Genomic DNA, 18851 nt, shown 5'->3' with positions numbered 1-18851 from the left:
TGCAGATCATTTTGTTAAAATAAAGAACATAATTGATACGTTAACAGATGAAAGTTCCCAATCTCTTTTGGATTCTAAACAAACTTTTCAGAGTAACTTGCTTCAACAAGACTTTCATTTATAAAATCAAATTTTAGTTTTGTTCAAAAAACAATTACTCAGTTAGAATCACCAAAACTGTCATTGTTCGAAAGTACAGCATTAATAAAAGAATTTGCGTCATGTTGTCGGAACGTTCGAGGTAATATTGGAAAAGATATTTTAAAAAAATTTGAAGCTACTATGGAAAAAAATAAAGGTTACCATATTCTTTCTGAAGTAGTCAGTGTTCTAGCTGGAAATATTTCGGAAACAATTAATTTAGAACCAAATGTTTTGGTTAGTTTGAAAAATGCTCCCGTTACATCAGTTGATGTTGAACGAAGTTTTTCCATATATAAATAAGTATATGTACTCAGACAGAAGCCACAAGTTTTTGTTAGAAAATTTTGAACACCACTTGGTCATTTATTGTTACCATAATTCTAAATAAGTTTATTCATACTTAAAAATGATGTAGTTACTTAAAATAAATGTAAATCTTAATGAATAGTAGGAAATATTTAGTTATGTACACTTTTTTTTTAAATAAAATTGTTACTATTTTACGATTTTTTTATTTATTTGTATGCATATTTTGTAAAATATTTGCATATTTTCGGGTAAACACGTGCATATTTATGTGCATATTTTCTACATTTTTATTTGCATATTTGCCGAAGTCTAGTAATGATCAAAGAAAAATGTTTCGAATTCGAGTTTTACGTTTTTTTTTGCATTATCAAAAACTTGGTTATTTTAATTTTTCGCATAAATTTTAATGTCATATAAAAATAGAATCACCCTATATTATAAAGATACACTTACTGATTCCAAGAAATAGTTTGTTATGAACTTATCAAAGAAGCTTTCTAAACTTGTATTAAAGACGATTCCAGGAATATAACAAATACGATTAACAAGAGATTGTTGCTGCCGTAATTAGATACGATGGTGTATGGAACATTCTGCATACATTAATAAATGTTCGGTTTTGCGAGTTTTCCTGTATTAAGATATTTTAAGGCTTCCGAAAACAATTAAATCAGTTGTTCCAACATCTGATTCGTTGGAAACGCCTACATCCTGTGTATAGCATACTTGAGATGAACTCAAGACATTCATATTTTAAAATAAGACTTTGGCAAAAGTGTATTGGAATCTACTTATATCCGGTTTTATTGGTGTATTAGGTATGTTGAATCATTAAGCATGCAGTTAAATTTATTTTCTGCAAAAAAAGGAATTAAACAGATGGATCTCAAATATGATATATAGTTTTGAAACATTTATTGGAGATCAATATTAATTTTAATTAAATTAAAAAGCGGCTTTGTTAATTTTTCTCTTATCATATATTTTGTTTATAAATGGAGCTAAATCATTAATTTTTTTGAATTTATGTTCATTTTGCCATGCGTGTTTATCTATAATTTTTTATTTAGTTTAGTTTATTGTGTCTCGACTACAAAATTATTGACAATGGGTCAATTTTGTTACTAAATATTTTACATTACATTAGGTATACTTTACAATAAAGAGAATATGTAAAAAAGAAATTAATAAAAAGGAATACACTAAATTTTGTAATACAAGTTCGTTTCTCGAAGCAAATCTAAGTAGTACATTCTGAACAAGTTCTAATTGGCTGAGGATAACATCTGTAAGATCTTGTATAGAGTATTTTTTTCTTCTTATTCGTATTTGGCACACTGTCTAAGGATATGTTGAATGGTTGATGATTGACTACACTTTTCACAAACAGGTGATTTCTCTGAAGCCATCAGGTGTCCATGTGTCAGCCGTGTGTGGCCAATTCTTAACCTGCGAACGATTAATTTGTCTCTTCTGCTTAAATAGCTGAAAGATTTCCATGGTAGCATGTATTTTGTGTAATTTCCAAGGTTGAAATCTTCCATTGGTTTTGCCAGGACTTTTTGATTTGGGACCTGAAAAGTGATTTTAGATCGGATGTTCGTTGAACAGATTTGATGTCCGATTTGGTTGTAATTGCTTCTTTTGCAGTAGTATCAGCAGTTTCATTACCTAAAATGCCAACATGTGAAAAAACCCAGATTAATGTTATGTTTGGTCCAGAAGAAGTGAGACAGTTTGCTTCATGTATGGCATGGACTAGTGGATGTTCAGAATATATATTTTTAATCGAGTCGATGGAGGACATCGAATCTGTACATATGGCGTTAGTTTGGTTACGTAAGTATTTTAATGCTTGTAGAATGGCGTACAACTCTCCTGTATGGATACAGGTGGATTGTGGAACGCACAACTTCTGAATGATACTATTTGAAGTTGTTATAGAATATCCGACACCTGTCTCAGTTTTAGATGCATCTGTGTAGAGAATCTCCTCATATGAGTTTGTGTTGACCAGCTCTAGGAAAGATTACTTCAGAATTTGGCTGTTGGTTTCATTTTTATGATAATTATTAAGCGAAAGGTTAATTTTTTGTATGTTATTAATCCAAGGAGGAATTGATGACAGTATATGAGTATCTGTTATTGAAAATTAAACAGGTCGTGAAAGGGGAAGTAAAATTTGAGGTAATGTCTGGTATTTATTGTTTGGGTCACAATTATAGGGTTTGTATATTAGCTTATATGTAGAGTTGTTTTGATTTAAACACACTATAGCAAAGGATGTCAGAAGAAGTTGCCTCCGAAGCGAAAGGAGAAGTTCACCTGTTTCACAGCGAAGACTTTCAGCGGGAACGGATCTGAAAGCTTCGAGACATATTCGTAATGTGGTATTCTGAATAATGTCAAGATTCCTTAAATAAGTCTTTGATGCTGACATACAAAGCATCCATAATCCAGCCAAGAGCGAATGAGAGATCTGTATATCTTAATTAGGATATCTTCATCAGCTCCCCAGTGATGGTTTGCTATTCCCGGTTCACAATTTGTTGATAGCTCACTACAAGTTTAACCCTAATTAGAAAACTGAAATACAGAGAGGATAGGTAATACGATATAATAGTAAAAGCCAACATAAAACTGACGGTTTAAGATGTTTTCGACTAACCCACCTTATATCTGAAGGAATACAATACCTTATAATCCTATTACGGTGGTATTTTGAATGGTTAGAGATGAACGACGAGTGTCGTAGAGTATATGATTGAAACATTTATTTGAACTAAATAAATATATTTTTTAAATTGTACTTATGTAAATTGTATTTTTTAATAAAACTTATTTATTTTATTCAAAAATAAAAAGTTTCTTGCCATTTGTAAAAGATACATTTATTTAATTCAGGAACAGAAACACAGAATGAAAGATTACATTATTACTCAGGGCAGAAAGTCCCTGAAAACTTCTACAGTGTTTATTTTAATATGTTATGTAACAGGGGTGAAAATAAAAGAAAAAATATAGTATAATTTTTAATTGAAAATATTGCATGCAAAAGAAACTTTTTATTTATACTAAAAAATATTTCATTCTGCTTTTAAATTTTTCAAAAATGCTTTTTAGTTTTCTCAGGATTTGAAAAAAAATGGATACATTTAAAACACATTGAACATTTTGACAGGCGACATTTTGCGCCTTTCCCCTTTAATACCTTATGATTACAGCTACTATTACTTGCCTTATATAATTACGATTAGAAAACTATTCAAATTCAAAATAAATAGGATCAACTTCGGAATCCTGAGGGTTAATAATTAGGTTAATAATCTCTACGGTCGCATCGATTATGTTATCAAGATCCCACATTTTTTGTTCTTCTTCTATTACATGTCTTACTGCATCTTTCCAGTTTTGTTTTGTAATATGTTATAAAGACTCGTATAACAATTCACCTACAACTTGTATTTTATATGACGTATTTTTTCTAGCCACATAACTTTTCATTTGTGCCCAAATGAGTTCAATTGGATTTATTTCGCAGTGGTAGGGTGGAAGTCTAAAGACTGTGATGTTTCGCCTTTCCGCCATTTTGTCAACTACGTATTTCTTGAACTTAGATTTGTGTTGCCGGGCAATTTTTAAAAGTTCTGCTTTTACCATTCCATCTTCGTAAGGCAGATACTTATTCCGCAGCCAGTCAAGAATATCCTGTTTCTTCCACGCAATCGTTAGAAGTCTTTCTACTAGTCGTGAATGATAAGGTGCATTATCTAATACTATAATTGAATTTGGTGGTATGTGTTCAATCATTTGCTCAAAATACTCTACCACAAAACATCAGCTGTCATCTCCTCGTGATAGTCTTTTGTGCTTTTGGAATGAAATTCCAACAAACCATGCTTAACAAATCCTTTTTCATTGCCAATGTGAGAAATTATTAACCTACTGCCTTTACCAGAAGGTGGGGAGATACCAGTAGACCAACCTTCCATAATGGCTTGCCTGGAGCTTAATATATTTTTATCTGACCAGGGCCTTTCTTCAGCCCGGAATTTTCGTATGAATCTTAGATAATTTCTTCTCCAACATCATCTTCTCCTCCCGGTCAATCAAAAGTGATTTTCGGTCTGATTTCTCCCACCGGAAATTTAATTCTTTTAAAACTTGCCACAATTTAGTTCGTCCGATATGAAGCAAATCCGGGTCGTCTCTAACTTCTTGTAAAATTTTGTTTAGGTTTGGTATTTCTTTTTTGAAAAAAAAATCCATGAATTTTCCTTCGAATACCATTTTTGGCAAATTCATCAATTTCAATAGGCTTTTTCCCTCTCTTTAAGTGTTCGTTTGTGTTTGGGTTAGCTATACCGTGTTTTTTTCTTTCTGATAGGAACCTATATAAAGTTGACTCCAGTCATGTTGGCACAACTTTCGACTATGTTGCGAACAGTGTTTGTGGGATTCTGAGAAACCAGAGCATCGTGAACATTCAGGACAATAGTCTTCTCTCTTGGTGAATAGACAGACTTACTGACTGTACGCAACAGTACCGGTGTAAAACTTGATGATGAAGCCATCACAAACAATCCAACAAAACGAGCACGAGCGAAAGGTACGTATATGTTCGTAGGTATATGGAATAAAAAATCACTCACGCACTGCATATAATTCGCAAAAGAAATATTCGAGACGCTAATTACTGCCGTAGACGCGGACACACCGACGAGCCGTAAATTACATGCGATCAAAAACGTACTAAACAAAAAAATTGTTTTCGTTCGTAATAACTTCACCCTTTCAAGTTAAGTTTCGAATATAATTATATTATTAAAAATCTGGGGAATTCCATCTTAATTATCTTGCAACGAATAGTACCTTCGGATATGAATTCCAGGTTTTCTAGTAAAGTGATTAAACGCGAAGATTAGTATTGAAATATTCAAAGAGATAAGGTATTCTTATTTACAAAATTGTTAATGGTTAAATTCTTATTTTTATTAATATATTATAATAACCAACATTAGTCGTGAAAGTTTTAATTGTTTTTTTTTTGCTAAATATATTAGTATTAAAATATTATCAATATTATATATAACAGTATTAAAACATTATATTATTATTTAATGAATAAACACCTTAGGAACGCCTATGATTTACGACCGTTTTATGAGTTTGAGGCATATTTCGTGCTCTCAACTAGGTTTATATATATTTGAGATCTAATAAATTCTCTATTTTTCATATACGATTGATGGTCATTTATTCTTTTAATGGTCCTGAAGTTTCATGCCAATAAAAGTTTTCGCATTATAAGTATCATCCTTTGTTCTTTCATTTCCGTTATTATATTTGATTTTAGATAAAATAGATCTCGATATGTTTGTTGTTTTAAGTGTTGATTATGAATTAGTATGGTATTGTTATTTTTCTGGAATCGTGTCTTATAAATATTATAGGAATCTCTTCCCTAATTTGTAAAATTCATTATTCGTCAAATGAGAATCATTTTTTATTCAAATAAATACTAATGCCTCCACTGCTGGACATAGGTCTCCCTCGGCTCTTTCCATCTGTCTCTGCTCTGTGCGGCTTGCATCCAGTTATTGCTAACACACTTCAGGTCGTCAGTCCATCTGGTTAGTGGGCGTCTTTTGCTCCATATTGCTTCTTGCCTTGGTCTTCACTCTAAAATACGTTTTGTCGATCAGTTGTCTGATAATCTGTTGCATACTAAGAAATGAAAAATACGAGTGGTTGCGATGATACGTCCTGGTTGAAAAATTTAATGCAGTGGAGTGAAAAAACACCAATCGAACTCTTCAAAACTGCTGCCGACAGAGTAAAATTGGCCAATGTCCTCAAATGATGAGGCATGCAAAGACCAAGAATCAGCAAAATAATTTTCGTTAAAAAAAGTAATTTTGGCTCTATCGTATAATGACTTAATAATTCCCTATTTAATATTTATGTTTAAATATTTACTCATTTATAATACACAAAAATATCACCGATAAGAAAATTATGTACCTACTTGACAAAATTCGGAGAAAATATGATGTCATAAAATTAAAGTAGTTTTTAAATTTTTTAGGAAAAAGCTGTTTGTTTTTGAGACGGATACGACGAAGATCTTAATACTTAAAACACTGGATAAATATTTTAAAGATAAATTACTTAAAATAGGTTTAATTTCTAAAGCCAACTTCTTGGCTTTCAGATGAAAAAGCGGTGTTATAACAATTCTTTCTGGTATGTGTATAATATTCAGAGATGTTGGAAAATTATATCCATTATTTCTTTAAGCACATTATCAATGGTGACATTTCCACGTCATTCTAGTCCAACCGACAACTACTTAACAGTTCTTAAAAAATAATAATTTTTGAATTATTTTAGGATTTTGTCTTATTTATCATATCATATTTTAAATAAAACAAAATTTTCTAGACAAAATTTGGTACTGAAAAAACAATAATAATAATAAATAATTGAAGATTTTAAAATAGAAAAGTAATAATTATTCTGAACCACCGATAACCGTAATTCTTCTGTGTTATAGCGGAAATATTTCTATTGTAAGGCAATTTCTAAAGCTAACACGAATAAAAGATTCTAAAAATCACTTAAAATACGTTCAATCCAAAGGAAAATTATTAATAGCAGAAAATTCGTCGTAATTGCATGATTATATGTGAAAAAACTTTAGATCATCAAATTTCAAGCGCTTAACCACCTTGTGAAGATGAAATTACATGCATTTCCTTGATAGACAAGGTAATTTATTTTCGTCAGAATGACAATCGGCCTATTATCAAGGAACTATGAATATGCAGATATTTGTGAAATGGTTACAAGAAAAACTATTGGCCCACATTTGAAAATATTTACTCAAACTCCAACACTAGCGGCGGGCGAACTTTCGACACCAAATTGTCTTTGTGCCTGGGGTAATCGAAGGGTCAAATTTTATTATAAGAAATTTCGACACCGCGGCGTAAAGCAGGTAGGTAGGTAATTAGCGGCGATGGACGTTTGCACCCAAGCAGGAATAGCAGTTGTAATTTATTTCTTGTTTGACGTTGACTTCTGCACGTATACGGATATTTAAAAAATGAGTTTGATAAAAAGTTCCCGTGGTCGAGATTTATTAGTGGTGGAGCATCATTCGTTCTCGAAACAGAAAGTGTTAAAAAGCGGCGAGATATTTTGGCGCTGCATCCAAAGAAACACTAAGTGTTCCGCAAAAGTGTTTACAATAGGCTGTGAGGACTTCACCATCACAAGAAGTGATTTGGTACATAATCATGAAGCCGATCCAAAAAAGCTTGAAGTAAAGATGGTAACCAATGCATGTAAAAGAAAAGCCCAAGAGGACATATCGGAAAAGCCTGCCAAAATTACAAGAACTGCTGTTGCTGAGTGTGATGCCAATTTGCTGACGGTTCCTGACATAGCTAGCATAAGAAAGAACATTTACAACTGTCGTCGTAAACTGTTACCAGGTCCGTTACCAAGAAGCATATCAGAAGTCCATAACGCGGTTAGTAATTATTCTCCTAAAACCTGTCGCAATGAAAGTTTTTTGTTTTTAAATCATCCTGAATTAAATGTAATTGTATTTTCATGCGAGACAAATATTCGTTTGTTGTGTAAATTAAAAACTTTGTATATGGATGGTACATTTTCATACAGTACCAAATATTTTCTACAATTATTTACTATACATGGCTTGGAAAATGGACATTATGTTCCTTTAGCATACTGTTTGTTAAAGGACAAATTGTCAATGACATACAAAAATTTATTTTCTTTATTAAGGTCTAAGATTTTTGAAACATTTCAATTATCATTAGAGCCAACTGAAATATTTGTGGACTTTGAAAAAGCAATTCACTGTGCTTTATTGTATATGGGGCCCAATGCAAAAATTAGTGGATGCCGTTTTCACTTACACCAAAACTGGTTTAAAAAAATTCAATCTTTGGGTTTGGTACAAGAATATAAGGATACAAATTCAGAAATTGGAAAATGGTTAAGACATACGTTTGGTTTAACTTATTTAAATCCAGCAGAAGTTTAAGAATGCTTTCTTTATGATTTAATGTCATATAAACCTATAAACGCAACACTTGATATATATGCAGATTATTTACTGGAAAATTACATTTTCGATAGCGCTCTATTTCCACCACACATATGGTCTAATCAGAATCCGTCTATTGCGAGGACCACAAATGCCTGTGAATCCTTTCATTCGAGATTTAATTCTTCTTTTTATTCAACACATCCTTCTATTTTTATTTTTATTGAAAAGTTAAAAGAATTTCAAGTAGACACTTATGTCAAAATAAATAGTTTACATATACCAGCAAAAATCAAAGATACTACTGTTAAGGCTAAATTGGCATTTTTGGAGAAAATGATGGATAAACTACGATCCCAACAAATACGTAGGTTAGATTTTATAAAAGCTGTATCTTATCATTCCTATAATAGCAAATAAATCATTGTATACAAGTATATTAACGGTAAAATGTACAAAAATTAGGTACCAGTTGTATTATATTTAGATATTATTACAGTTATAAGAAATAAAATGCACATTACTTTTATTAAAATAAATTAATTAATTAATTATGGTATTTTATTTATGTCGCAGCTATATTTATTTGGTGTCGAATATACCTGTAAGATAAAAACGGGAATTGGGGCTGGTGTCGAAAATTGCCATTAAATTTTAGTCGCTACCTGCTTAGTGTCGAAATTTCCTACGCCCAACACTAGTTGTCGGTAGTTCTTAGGAACTTCAAAGGGCAAAAAATATACAGTGTTCTATTTGAAGTAAAAAAGTTCATTGGGTTTTCGGAAAAACAGAAGATCTGACAACAATGTAAATACCATCATAATATCGGCCGTATTACAAGACCCTTAGACATTTCCGAGATTTATGCATTCCTTTCATAAAACTCACTTTGTATAGAAATAATTCAGTGCATACCATGATTACAGAGATATCAAAGACATCATTTTCTAATAACAAACAACGCTTCCAACAGCTCAAACAAAAAAAAACACAAATTACATTTAATTACAGTAACATCAGCAATCAACTTAAGTATACAGTAGCCATCATAACATTTTTTAATTATGATACCCTCTAACAAATATTTACTTCTCGTTATCTGGTTTATTGTGTTGTATTAAAATAAACAATGCCAACGTGAATAATGCTTTTTGGACTAGATTATGATAATTTTATTTTCCTGACTAAGGCAAAAATATTTGAACCGTTGTTCCGTTAGTATTATGATACAAAAACTGACTGTAACTAGATAAAGTTCCTGGAATTTGTATAATTTAACGAGACAAACAAATAAATAACTAACATGAAGGATGGTTCATCTTAATCTTCAGTAAAGGTCTTGAATTTTTTTTAATAAACATTTGCAATCTATAAAATTTTACAAGACACTTAGGAAAACTGTCCATTGCGTCCAGTGAGTTTCTTTTAACTTTATATATAACTTTATTGCACCACACTACACTATAGAATAGTACTAATGTTCGAAAAATCTGACAGGCGGATCATATGAAAGATGCCTTGAGGCATCTTCCAATGGCTTGAGGTGATTGTTTGGATCAGTTTAGATTTATCAACTGGTCTTATAAAAATGAATTCGAGATCTTTTTTGAATTGGGGAGATAGGAAATAGGATCTTGTTGTGGTAAAATAGTTGATGTTATATTTTTACTCACATTAAAGAAGAATTTATTTATATATATTCGAAGATCGTTTATTATGGACCAAGTTTTTTTTGCAGCAGAAACAAAAGCAGTAAATTATACTTAAGTACCTGATGAACTGAATATTAAAAAATGTATGAAATGTACAAAGCTCTTCAAGATGCCATTGTTTCATATGAGTTTTATAGAGGGATATTTAATACAAAATTCAACATTTCCTTCGGGTATCCACGCAGTGATACATGCAGCGAGTGTGACAAATTTGAGTAGAAATGAGGTCTCTCAAACTATCTTTAGAACAACTTCTAGTTGGTACTGAAGTCTCAAGGCAAGAAATAGAAGCACAGATTGGAAAGTTACATATTGCCAACAGTGTACATAAATCAAAAACTATTTTTTAAAGCTTTTTATGAAAGAAAGAGATCTAGACTACCAGAAGAATCTAAATTTTTCTAATACATATTACAACAAATATGATGTATAATATAAAAGACAATTAAGTTTCATTTCATTTAATATCCAGAGACAGTTAAAGGAAAAGGCTCAAATGAAGTTGTCTCATTTCTTCCGGCGTTATCTAACTGCCCCACGAACTACCTGGGCTCATTAATCCCAAGTACTTGCTGCCCCATCGGCGAGAAAGTTGGGGATTAAGTCTTAATAGAGGCGGTAGAGAAAACGGCCTATAGGAGTCTCATAACACGAGTGGACAGAACAAGTCTGTTGCGAGTGGCATGCGCCTACAGGACTGTGTCTGCGGCAGTCTTATGGACCGTCACTGGATGTGTTCCGTTGCATGTTTTTACGGTAGAAAGAAAAGAGCTTTATGAGAGAAGAGGCCCAAACCTTACTGTGGCCGAGAGAAGACAGGAGAGGGAAAGGTCAGTTGAAAGATAGCAAGAAGAATGGAACAACACGGAAGATGTGGCATAGTGGACGAAAATGCTGAACATAAGAGATTGGATGGACTGTGGCCACAGGCGACTGGATTATTTCCTGACGCAGGTGCTCACAAGACACGGGTGTTTTAGGGCCTACCTCTATAGAATCGGAAAGGCTGATACAGATGAATGCCTATACTGTGGATACTCGGACACTGTGACACATACGATGTTATATTGCAGCTGATGGATAGTGGAAAGGAACAGAATGGAGAGAGAGACAGGTGTGGATTTTGTTACAGTGAGAGAAATGATTGAAAATAAAGCAGGTTGGACTAGTGTAGACTATATCCGTGCAGTGATCAAGAAAAAGGAAGAGGAAGAAAGACAGCTGGACCAACGCTAAAGGTAAGAGTGAATGATGCTGAAAGGTGAAGCTAGAAAAGTGGGTCACACTGTATGAGTTAGAGAATGCGTTAGTCAGACTGTGGGGAAGGAGGAAATGCCCATCTGGGAATGATACAGAACTAGGAGCGATAAGTGTCTTCTACGCGCTACCTGGAACGAGACGGGGAGCCTCCTTGCTGATGAATAGAGTGTGGATGTGTATGAATGGAGAATGAATGAATAAAGATAGAGAAAGAAAATCGTAGATATTTATTGCCTATATTTAAGAAACAATATTTTAAACATAAAAGCCTTACACATATTTACATTAAAATTTAATATTTATAAAAGTAAAAGAGGTACACATATTTACATTTAACATTTATACTTTATGAAAACATGATGCGAATTTAACGAAATCTATTCGTCTCAACAAACCGTTATTAGGTATATTCCGACATTTTAGAAGTTATAACATGTATAACATGTTTAATAACATGTTTATATTTATAACATGTTTAATCTTCGCCTAACAATTTTGTTCTTACATTTAACAGGCTCCTTAACGCTTTAAATGCGAATGTAAGTATCTGTTTGAAAATTGTTCAAAACGTTTACAAATAAATACAACGAAGGGTGCATCGCATCGAATAGAAATTTGAATTAAATCGAGAGTAAAAGGACTCGCATGCATTTGTAGAATTTTCTGTAGTTACAGCTGCTTCAGCCTAAAGTGTTGGTGGAAATAAAGAATTTTCACCAACATAATTGTCTATTAAATAGTCTGCAAAATCTACCGCAGCTTTATGCAGATGATTTGGCTGAAATTCAGCCAAATAGAAAGCAAAACATTCTCCAACCTCCTCTTTAAAAGTTTTAAAAAAGATAGTCCAACAAGACACCTCAGCCACTTTCCACTTTCACTTTTTCCATCTTGATATTCTTCAGCCAAGCCTAAACTCTGTATTTTCCTGTACCAAGCTTGGCCAGGATGAAACCTGCATCCAACGATCTTTGTGGTTCTGCCATTGTGCAGAAATTGCTTTATGAATAGCTAATTCATAATCAGCTACAATAATTTTTAGAGCAAATATTAAATTAGCATTGCGACACTTTTCTTTAAGAATAAGATCATTTTAATTTCACTCATTTTGACTACCTTTCAATACAGCTCAAAATAAACTAAATCTAAAATAATATGTTATTATTAAATATTTCCTTACTCATTAAAATCTCGTTCGGTCCGTAATTCGGTGCACTTATTTTGGCTGTTCAGGTAGCGGTCCTCAATTCGAGAACATCGTTAAGGATTGGTCAACACCTCTGGATTGTTATTACAAAAAGAAATGTCCATTTGCATCAAGATCTATTAGAGAGTTTAAAATTTCTGGGGCTCATCCCCCCAGTGGAACACAGATCAAGTTACAATGGGCATTGGGAAATTTCTGTGATTCATGAACCAATCAAAGACCTATGAAGTAAACCCAAAAGGCCAATTTGAGTTGCCACAAAAATTATACAACGCTAAGTACTTATATCATTATTATTATTATTAAAAAATGTATCTTTTAGCACTTTTATCAATGTCGAATGCTAAATTTAAAGATCTGCAGCAATTAAAGACATTTTGTGGACAAAAAGCAAAAGAATATTTTGAAAATTACCAGTCGCAGAAGCCACTAACCAAAAAAAAAAGAAGAGAAGCATAGTTTAACTAGTTTGTTATATAGTTCTAAACGAGTACCTAGTTATTTACGAATAAATAATGCAATAACACCGGTTTTTAATTTTTACAATACTTTAAAAAGGCTGGCCAAGAAATAAATAAGAATTATAATGTAATCTTTTTAAAGTTGCCAAAAGTAACAGTTTTTAAAATGTGGTGCTATAAACCTCTAAAACCAGTTTTCCCACAATAATTGTACTTGACTGACATTCCCTTTTGCAGTGTACTCTTCAAATTCTAACAAACCTTTATCTCCTTTAATATTAGTGAATAATAATCAAACGATGGTCTTTACCAGTTGAAAATTTTAATCCAGCACACAAACTTTCATTAAACGTCTGAGGAACAGTTTGTAACCTGTTTATCGTCATAAAACTTTTATTAGAAATGCTGTATCTTTATTAAAATTATTTTTTCTTTCTATAAAAGCACAGATTATCTATTGGTGACTACCAAAAGACAGTTGATATCAGCAAAGCAAAGTTGTTCACCCTTTGTCACTTGTTATCTTTGGCAAACTGTCATCAGTAGACTTCGGCAAATATGCATATTGCATATTTTGCATATTGTGCATATTTTATACAAATATTTCATATTTTGGCATATTTGTATAAAAGTTTGCATAAAGTGCATAAAAGTTCAGATTTTTATACTGTATTTGAAAATTTTTAAACATACCAATTTATTTCAATTCTTGTATAAAATTTTGTAGTCATTTTAATCAAGAAATGATCTAAGTACTTAATCTCTACAGGTACAAAACATTTACAATTTCAAAGAAGATCAATTTAAGTAGCCCTCAACATTCTTAGAAAGTCTCGGTCACTGAGGCATTCAGTTATTGGATAATCGCTAAGGGTTCGCTCATTTGCATTTTATGATCTAATCCCCAAATCTATCTACAATTTATTGTATCTTAACAGCAGGTAAACGGCTAATAGTTTTGTTCCTAATTTAGGGATTTTCCAAAATCTCCCAGTTTATTGAATTAGGTACCTAAACATTTCTAATTTGATGCTCAGATTTGTAAATCATTTTTGTTTTGATATTCAAAGCGTAAACACTCGTTGTGCGTAACAAAAAGGAAGATTGTGATTTTATAATGCCTAAAACAACCAGTGCTTCAACTTGGATTAAACCTTATAAAGAGATGTCTATGGATATGGGAAAAATCTACTGTTCAGTCTGTGGCAAAATTGTAAGTATCTAATATTTTCTATTAAATATCTAATATTTCATACATACAGGGTGTTTCCAAATGACACTTACAACGTTTGACTGTAGATACTTCTCGGAAAAATTGAACAAAACGATATAGTTAATGAGGGGTCAAACTTATTTACTTTTCGAGATACAGGGTGTTAAAATTAAAAAAAATTAAATTCTTTTAGTTAATAGCTTCCTTTAGTGAGAAAAAATTGTCCATGGTACAATACAATGGTGTTTATTTAGAAAAATTTTTCACCTTTACTTTTTTATGAAGTCAGCTATTCTAAAACACAATTATTTTTATTGTAATTGAATTAACAAAAAAAAAACTTTTGTTGAATTTTAAAATAAGTTATATGATGTACTAATGGTTAGTAACAAAAACTAATTTGTGGATTAATACTGCATTTAAAACACTTAGCGAGTGTTTTTTTTTCCAAACCAGTTATTTGATTAACCAAAAACACCTTGTATATTTTTATATTTTAAAGGTTGGGTTAAAATAAAGGTTTTTATTTTTATTTATAGATAGCATGTGAGAAGAAATTTCAGATAGACCAACGTGTGAGAACTGCTTCACACATTGCAAAAAAAGGAAAAATAGGAGGAAAACATCAAACTTCAATGGCTAAATGTTTCCAATCTACTTCAAAAAAATTAGATGAGCAAGAAACTTTTAATGAAGACTTGTGTCGCGCATTAGTGTCTGCAAACATACCGCTTTCAAAATTAGCAAATGTAAATTTTAGTTCGTTTCTAAAAAAATATTGCAAACTTAATGTTCCAAGTGATCGGTCTCTAAGAAGAAATAATGTGAACGGGCTATACTCGTCGGTGTTAATTAATATTAAGGAAGAAATTGCAGATAATTATTTTTACATATCTGTAGACGAAACCACTGATTCCTCAGGAAAGTATATTGCTCATTTATTGATTGGTGTTCTTAAAGAAGATACCTTACCAAAATCTCATCTTATTTCATGCCAGCAACTTGAGAAAACAAATGCTTTAACAATTTCGCGTTTTATACAAGAAACATTAGCAACTTTTTTTCTTCCGACAACTATTCCTTCTAATAAATTACTGCTTATTTTATCGGATGCTGCTCCTTATATGGTGAAAGCAGGACAAAATTTAAAAATATTTTTCCCAGATTTAATACATGTTACTTGTGTAGCGCATGGATTAAACAGAGTTGCAGAGGAAATACGAAAAAAGTTTCCTCTTGTAAATACCATGATATCCAGTGTCAAAAAAGTATTTCTTAAATCTCCTATAAGAATTCAACTTTATAAAGAAATGCTACCTAACATTCCTCTTTCACCACAACCTATTTTAACGCGATGGGGAACATGGTTAGAAGCAGCTAATTTTTATGCAGATCATTTTGTTAAAATAAAGAACATAATTGATACGTTAACAGATGAAAGTTCCCAATCTCTTTTGGATTCTAAACAAACTTTTCAGTGTAACTTGCTTCAACAAGAACTTTCATTTATAAAATCAAATTTTAGTTTTGTTCAAAAAACAATTACTCAGTTAGAATCACCAAAACTGTCATTGTTCGAAAGTACAGCATTAATAAAAGAATTTGCGTCATGTTGTCGGAACGTTAGAGGTAATATTGGAAAAGATATTTTAAAAAAATTTAAGCTACTATGGAAAAAAATAAAGGTTACCATATTCTTTCTGAAGTAGTCAGTGTTCTAGCTGGAAATATTTCGGAAACAATTAATTTAGAACCAAATGTTTTGGTTAGTTTGAAAAATGCTCCCGTTACATCAGTTGATGTTGAACGAAGTTTTTCCATATATAAATATATGTACTCAGACAGAAGCCACAAGTTTTTGTTAGAAAATTTTGAACACCACTTGGTCATTTATTGTTACCATAATTCTAAATAAGTTTATTCATACTTAAAAATGATGTAGTTACTTAAAATAAATGTAAATCTTAATGAATAGTAGGAAATATTTAGTTATGTACACTTTTTTTTTAAATAAAATTGTTACTATTTTACGATTTTTTTATTTATTTGTATGCATATTTTGTAAAATATTTGCATATTTTCGGGTAAACACGTGCATATTTTCTACATTTTTATTTGCATATTTGCCGAAGTCTAGTCATCAGTATTATTAATGTTACAAAGACTTTTAATGTATTCTTTCCGTTTGAAAACAACTGAGCCTTAATCATAAAAGAAACAGTTTGAACATTAAAATTTTTTAACTATATTAACAATAAAATCAAAGGGCAAAAAATATCTTTATACACCTCTCCAAAACGTTACAGTATCAAAGATAGAAGAGTGTAAACAACAAGAATTGTGGCAAGAACAAAAAAGATTTTAATATTAAAAAAATGTTACTAATAATATAAAAAATCTTTATTAAATTATCCAAAATATCAATGTTGAAGATGTCACTTTAATAGTTTATAGTTATTGCTTTCTGTCACTGTTGAAAAACATTCATAAACATTGGACAATGTATTAAAATCTCCGACTTCTAAAACAAGTCTATAAAAATGTGTTACTAAACAAAACGTTATATGGAGACAGGTACAATTTAGTGTTTCCTTTTTACAACAAAACTCAATTAAGTCATTAACTCAACCGCAGTGCAATTATTATTTAACGTCCCTATTAAGACACTTCCCTTTTGTTATAAAATTCCATTGCCACAAAGAATAAATCACAATAAAACCAATGATGGAACAAGACCGGTTTTGTGTGGCTTACAGCAGGTAGCGAAAACATGATACAAAAACTGACTAACCTCTGTGATGACGAACATGGTGCGGGCCCATACCAGAGCAGCAGGGTTGTTCCATGTACATCGTCCAGCTGTTCTCGAAATCGGCGTAGGTCACATCAAATGTAATAATTTCAATCAACACAGTCACTAACAACAACTTGAGGATGTATTCCAAACACAAAGCCATGGTTTCACGTGACAACAACCAAAAAACACAAAGAACAGTTTCTTATTAGACTTGAGTTCTGTGAGAACTGAAGAAGGTAGGTATGTGTATGAATGCAGTTACCACGCTGCTTAAACTAAATACGCCGGGTCACTGAACGCAAACGAAAACTGAGGAAAATTATAAACTTCAAATTGATCACTAATGTTTACATCAATACACTGTCAATATAACGCCTGGTTTACTAAAAATGATGATACTGTAACGAAGTGTTTATAAAACACATTGTTTACGTTCGAACATCACTTTTTCACCGAGAGGACGTACTTCCCTCACCGTGTCTGTTTACGAACTGAAAACTGAATTCTGTGTTCTGTGGAAGTAAGCGGCGACGATGATCGGCAACAGTCGGTCGCGCTCGGGTAACAAGACATGAACTGCGTTCTGGATGGGGTTCTCTCCAAACTCCAAACTTTAAACTGATATATTCAGTGATGGTTTGTCCTATGGGATACAGCAGCACGCTCTCTCCGGGGTGAGATGGTAAATGAAAAATTATTCGTGGCGTTAATCACGCAAAGTAGCAGCTTATAAAAATGGAAATATGTCCGGTTTTAAATTGAAAACAAAGGATTAGAAACATAACAGTTAAAGTATGAACTTCAGTCAGTGAATACATCACTAGAAATTGTATACATTTACATAGAATTTTTTGATGTGTTTATACAACACAGACATTTTTAAAAACTTTACTCCGAAAAAGTTAGTAAAAATCTCACTACATTCTTTTTTTATGGATTCTTCTTTGTTTTAGTATAAAATTCAAGTACTGTTCTTTTAAGCTTCGCGCTAGTCTACAGTACCGCCTACTCTTCCACCTTTTTGTTAATTGTATGGGCAAAAAAATTCCTTTAAAAAACAAAAGTAATGCATTCTTATTAAATTTTTGTCGTACAGTTTTATTTATTAACAATTTCAGTGAAAAATGTTTGCAAATTTGCAAAACTTGCAAAAATTAACAAATTTTTGCAACGCTATAAGACAGAAAGTAATTAAATTAGAATGATTTTAGTGCACTTAAAATAAATGCAAAAATGGTCTATCAATGAATTGTGAAAATAATATAAAATTAATTTTTTTTTTATTTATTTATTTATTTACGCTGCCACCACAAGGGTTATTAGCGACCTAAAAAATATAATACAGGTAAAGGTAGAAAAAATTAGAATAATTGATACAGTTCTGAGTCTTTAAGATAACTTATTGTGTTTTTTAATATTCATGTTTTTTCCTAAGACTTGTGATGGAACATACATGAAGTCAACAGTGATATTATTATTCTTTAGAGGAATTATTTACCGATGAGTCGGAATCTTCTTCCGATAATGAAGTTTTCACTGTAGAGAGTAAACCTATGTGTTTGCCAAGTTTTCGTATTAATTTGGTGCTTATGGTTTTCATTCTTTTGTCGATGTAGTATGAATGTAATTCCGTTAGAAACTTTATAAGTACATAAGAGTCTTCTGAGT

At 31.7% G+C, this 18851-nt stretch overlaps 1 protein-coding gene across 1 annotated transcript in view; it reads right to left on the bottom strand.

The window, feature by feature from the left end:
• Positions 1–17660, bottom strand: part of Sema2a (Semaphorin 2a) — a 1119544-nt gene extending 1101884 nt beyond the window's left edge. Inside the window, exon 1 of the mRNA XM_072536254.1 lies at positions 17178–17660. Coding sequence (XP_072392355.1) covers positions 17178–17343 — 166 coding nt within the window. The 5' untranslated portion in view covers positions 17344–17660. The remainder of the gene's footprint in view (positions 1–17177) is intronic.
• Positions 17661–18851: the final 1191 nt, after the last annotated feature.

This window comes from Diabrotica undecimpunctata, chromosome 1, assembly GCF_040954645.1.
Source record: "Diabrotica undecimpunctata isolate CICGRU chromosome 1, icDiaUnde3, whole genome shotgun sequence".
NCBI classification, from domain to species: Eukaryota; Metazoa; Arthropoda; class Insecta; order Coleoptera; family Chrysomelidae; genus Diabrotica; species Diabrotica undecimpunctata.
This window is presented reverse-complemented; position numbering and strand designations above follow the sequence as displayed.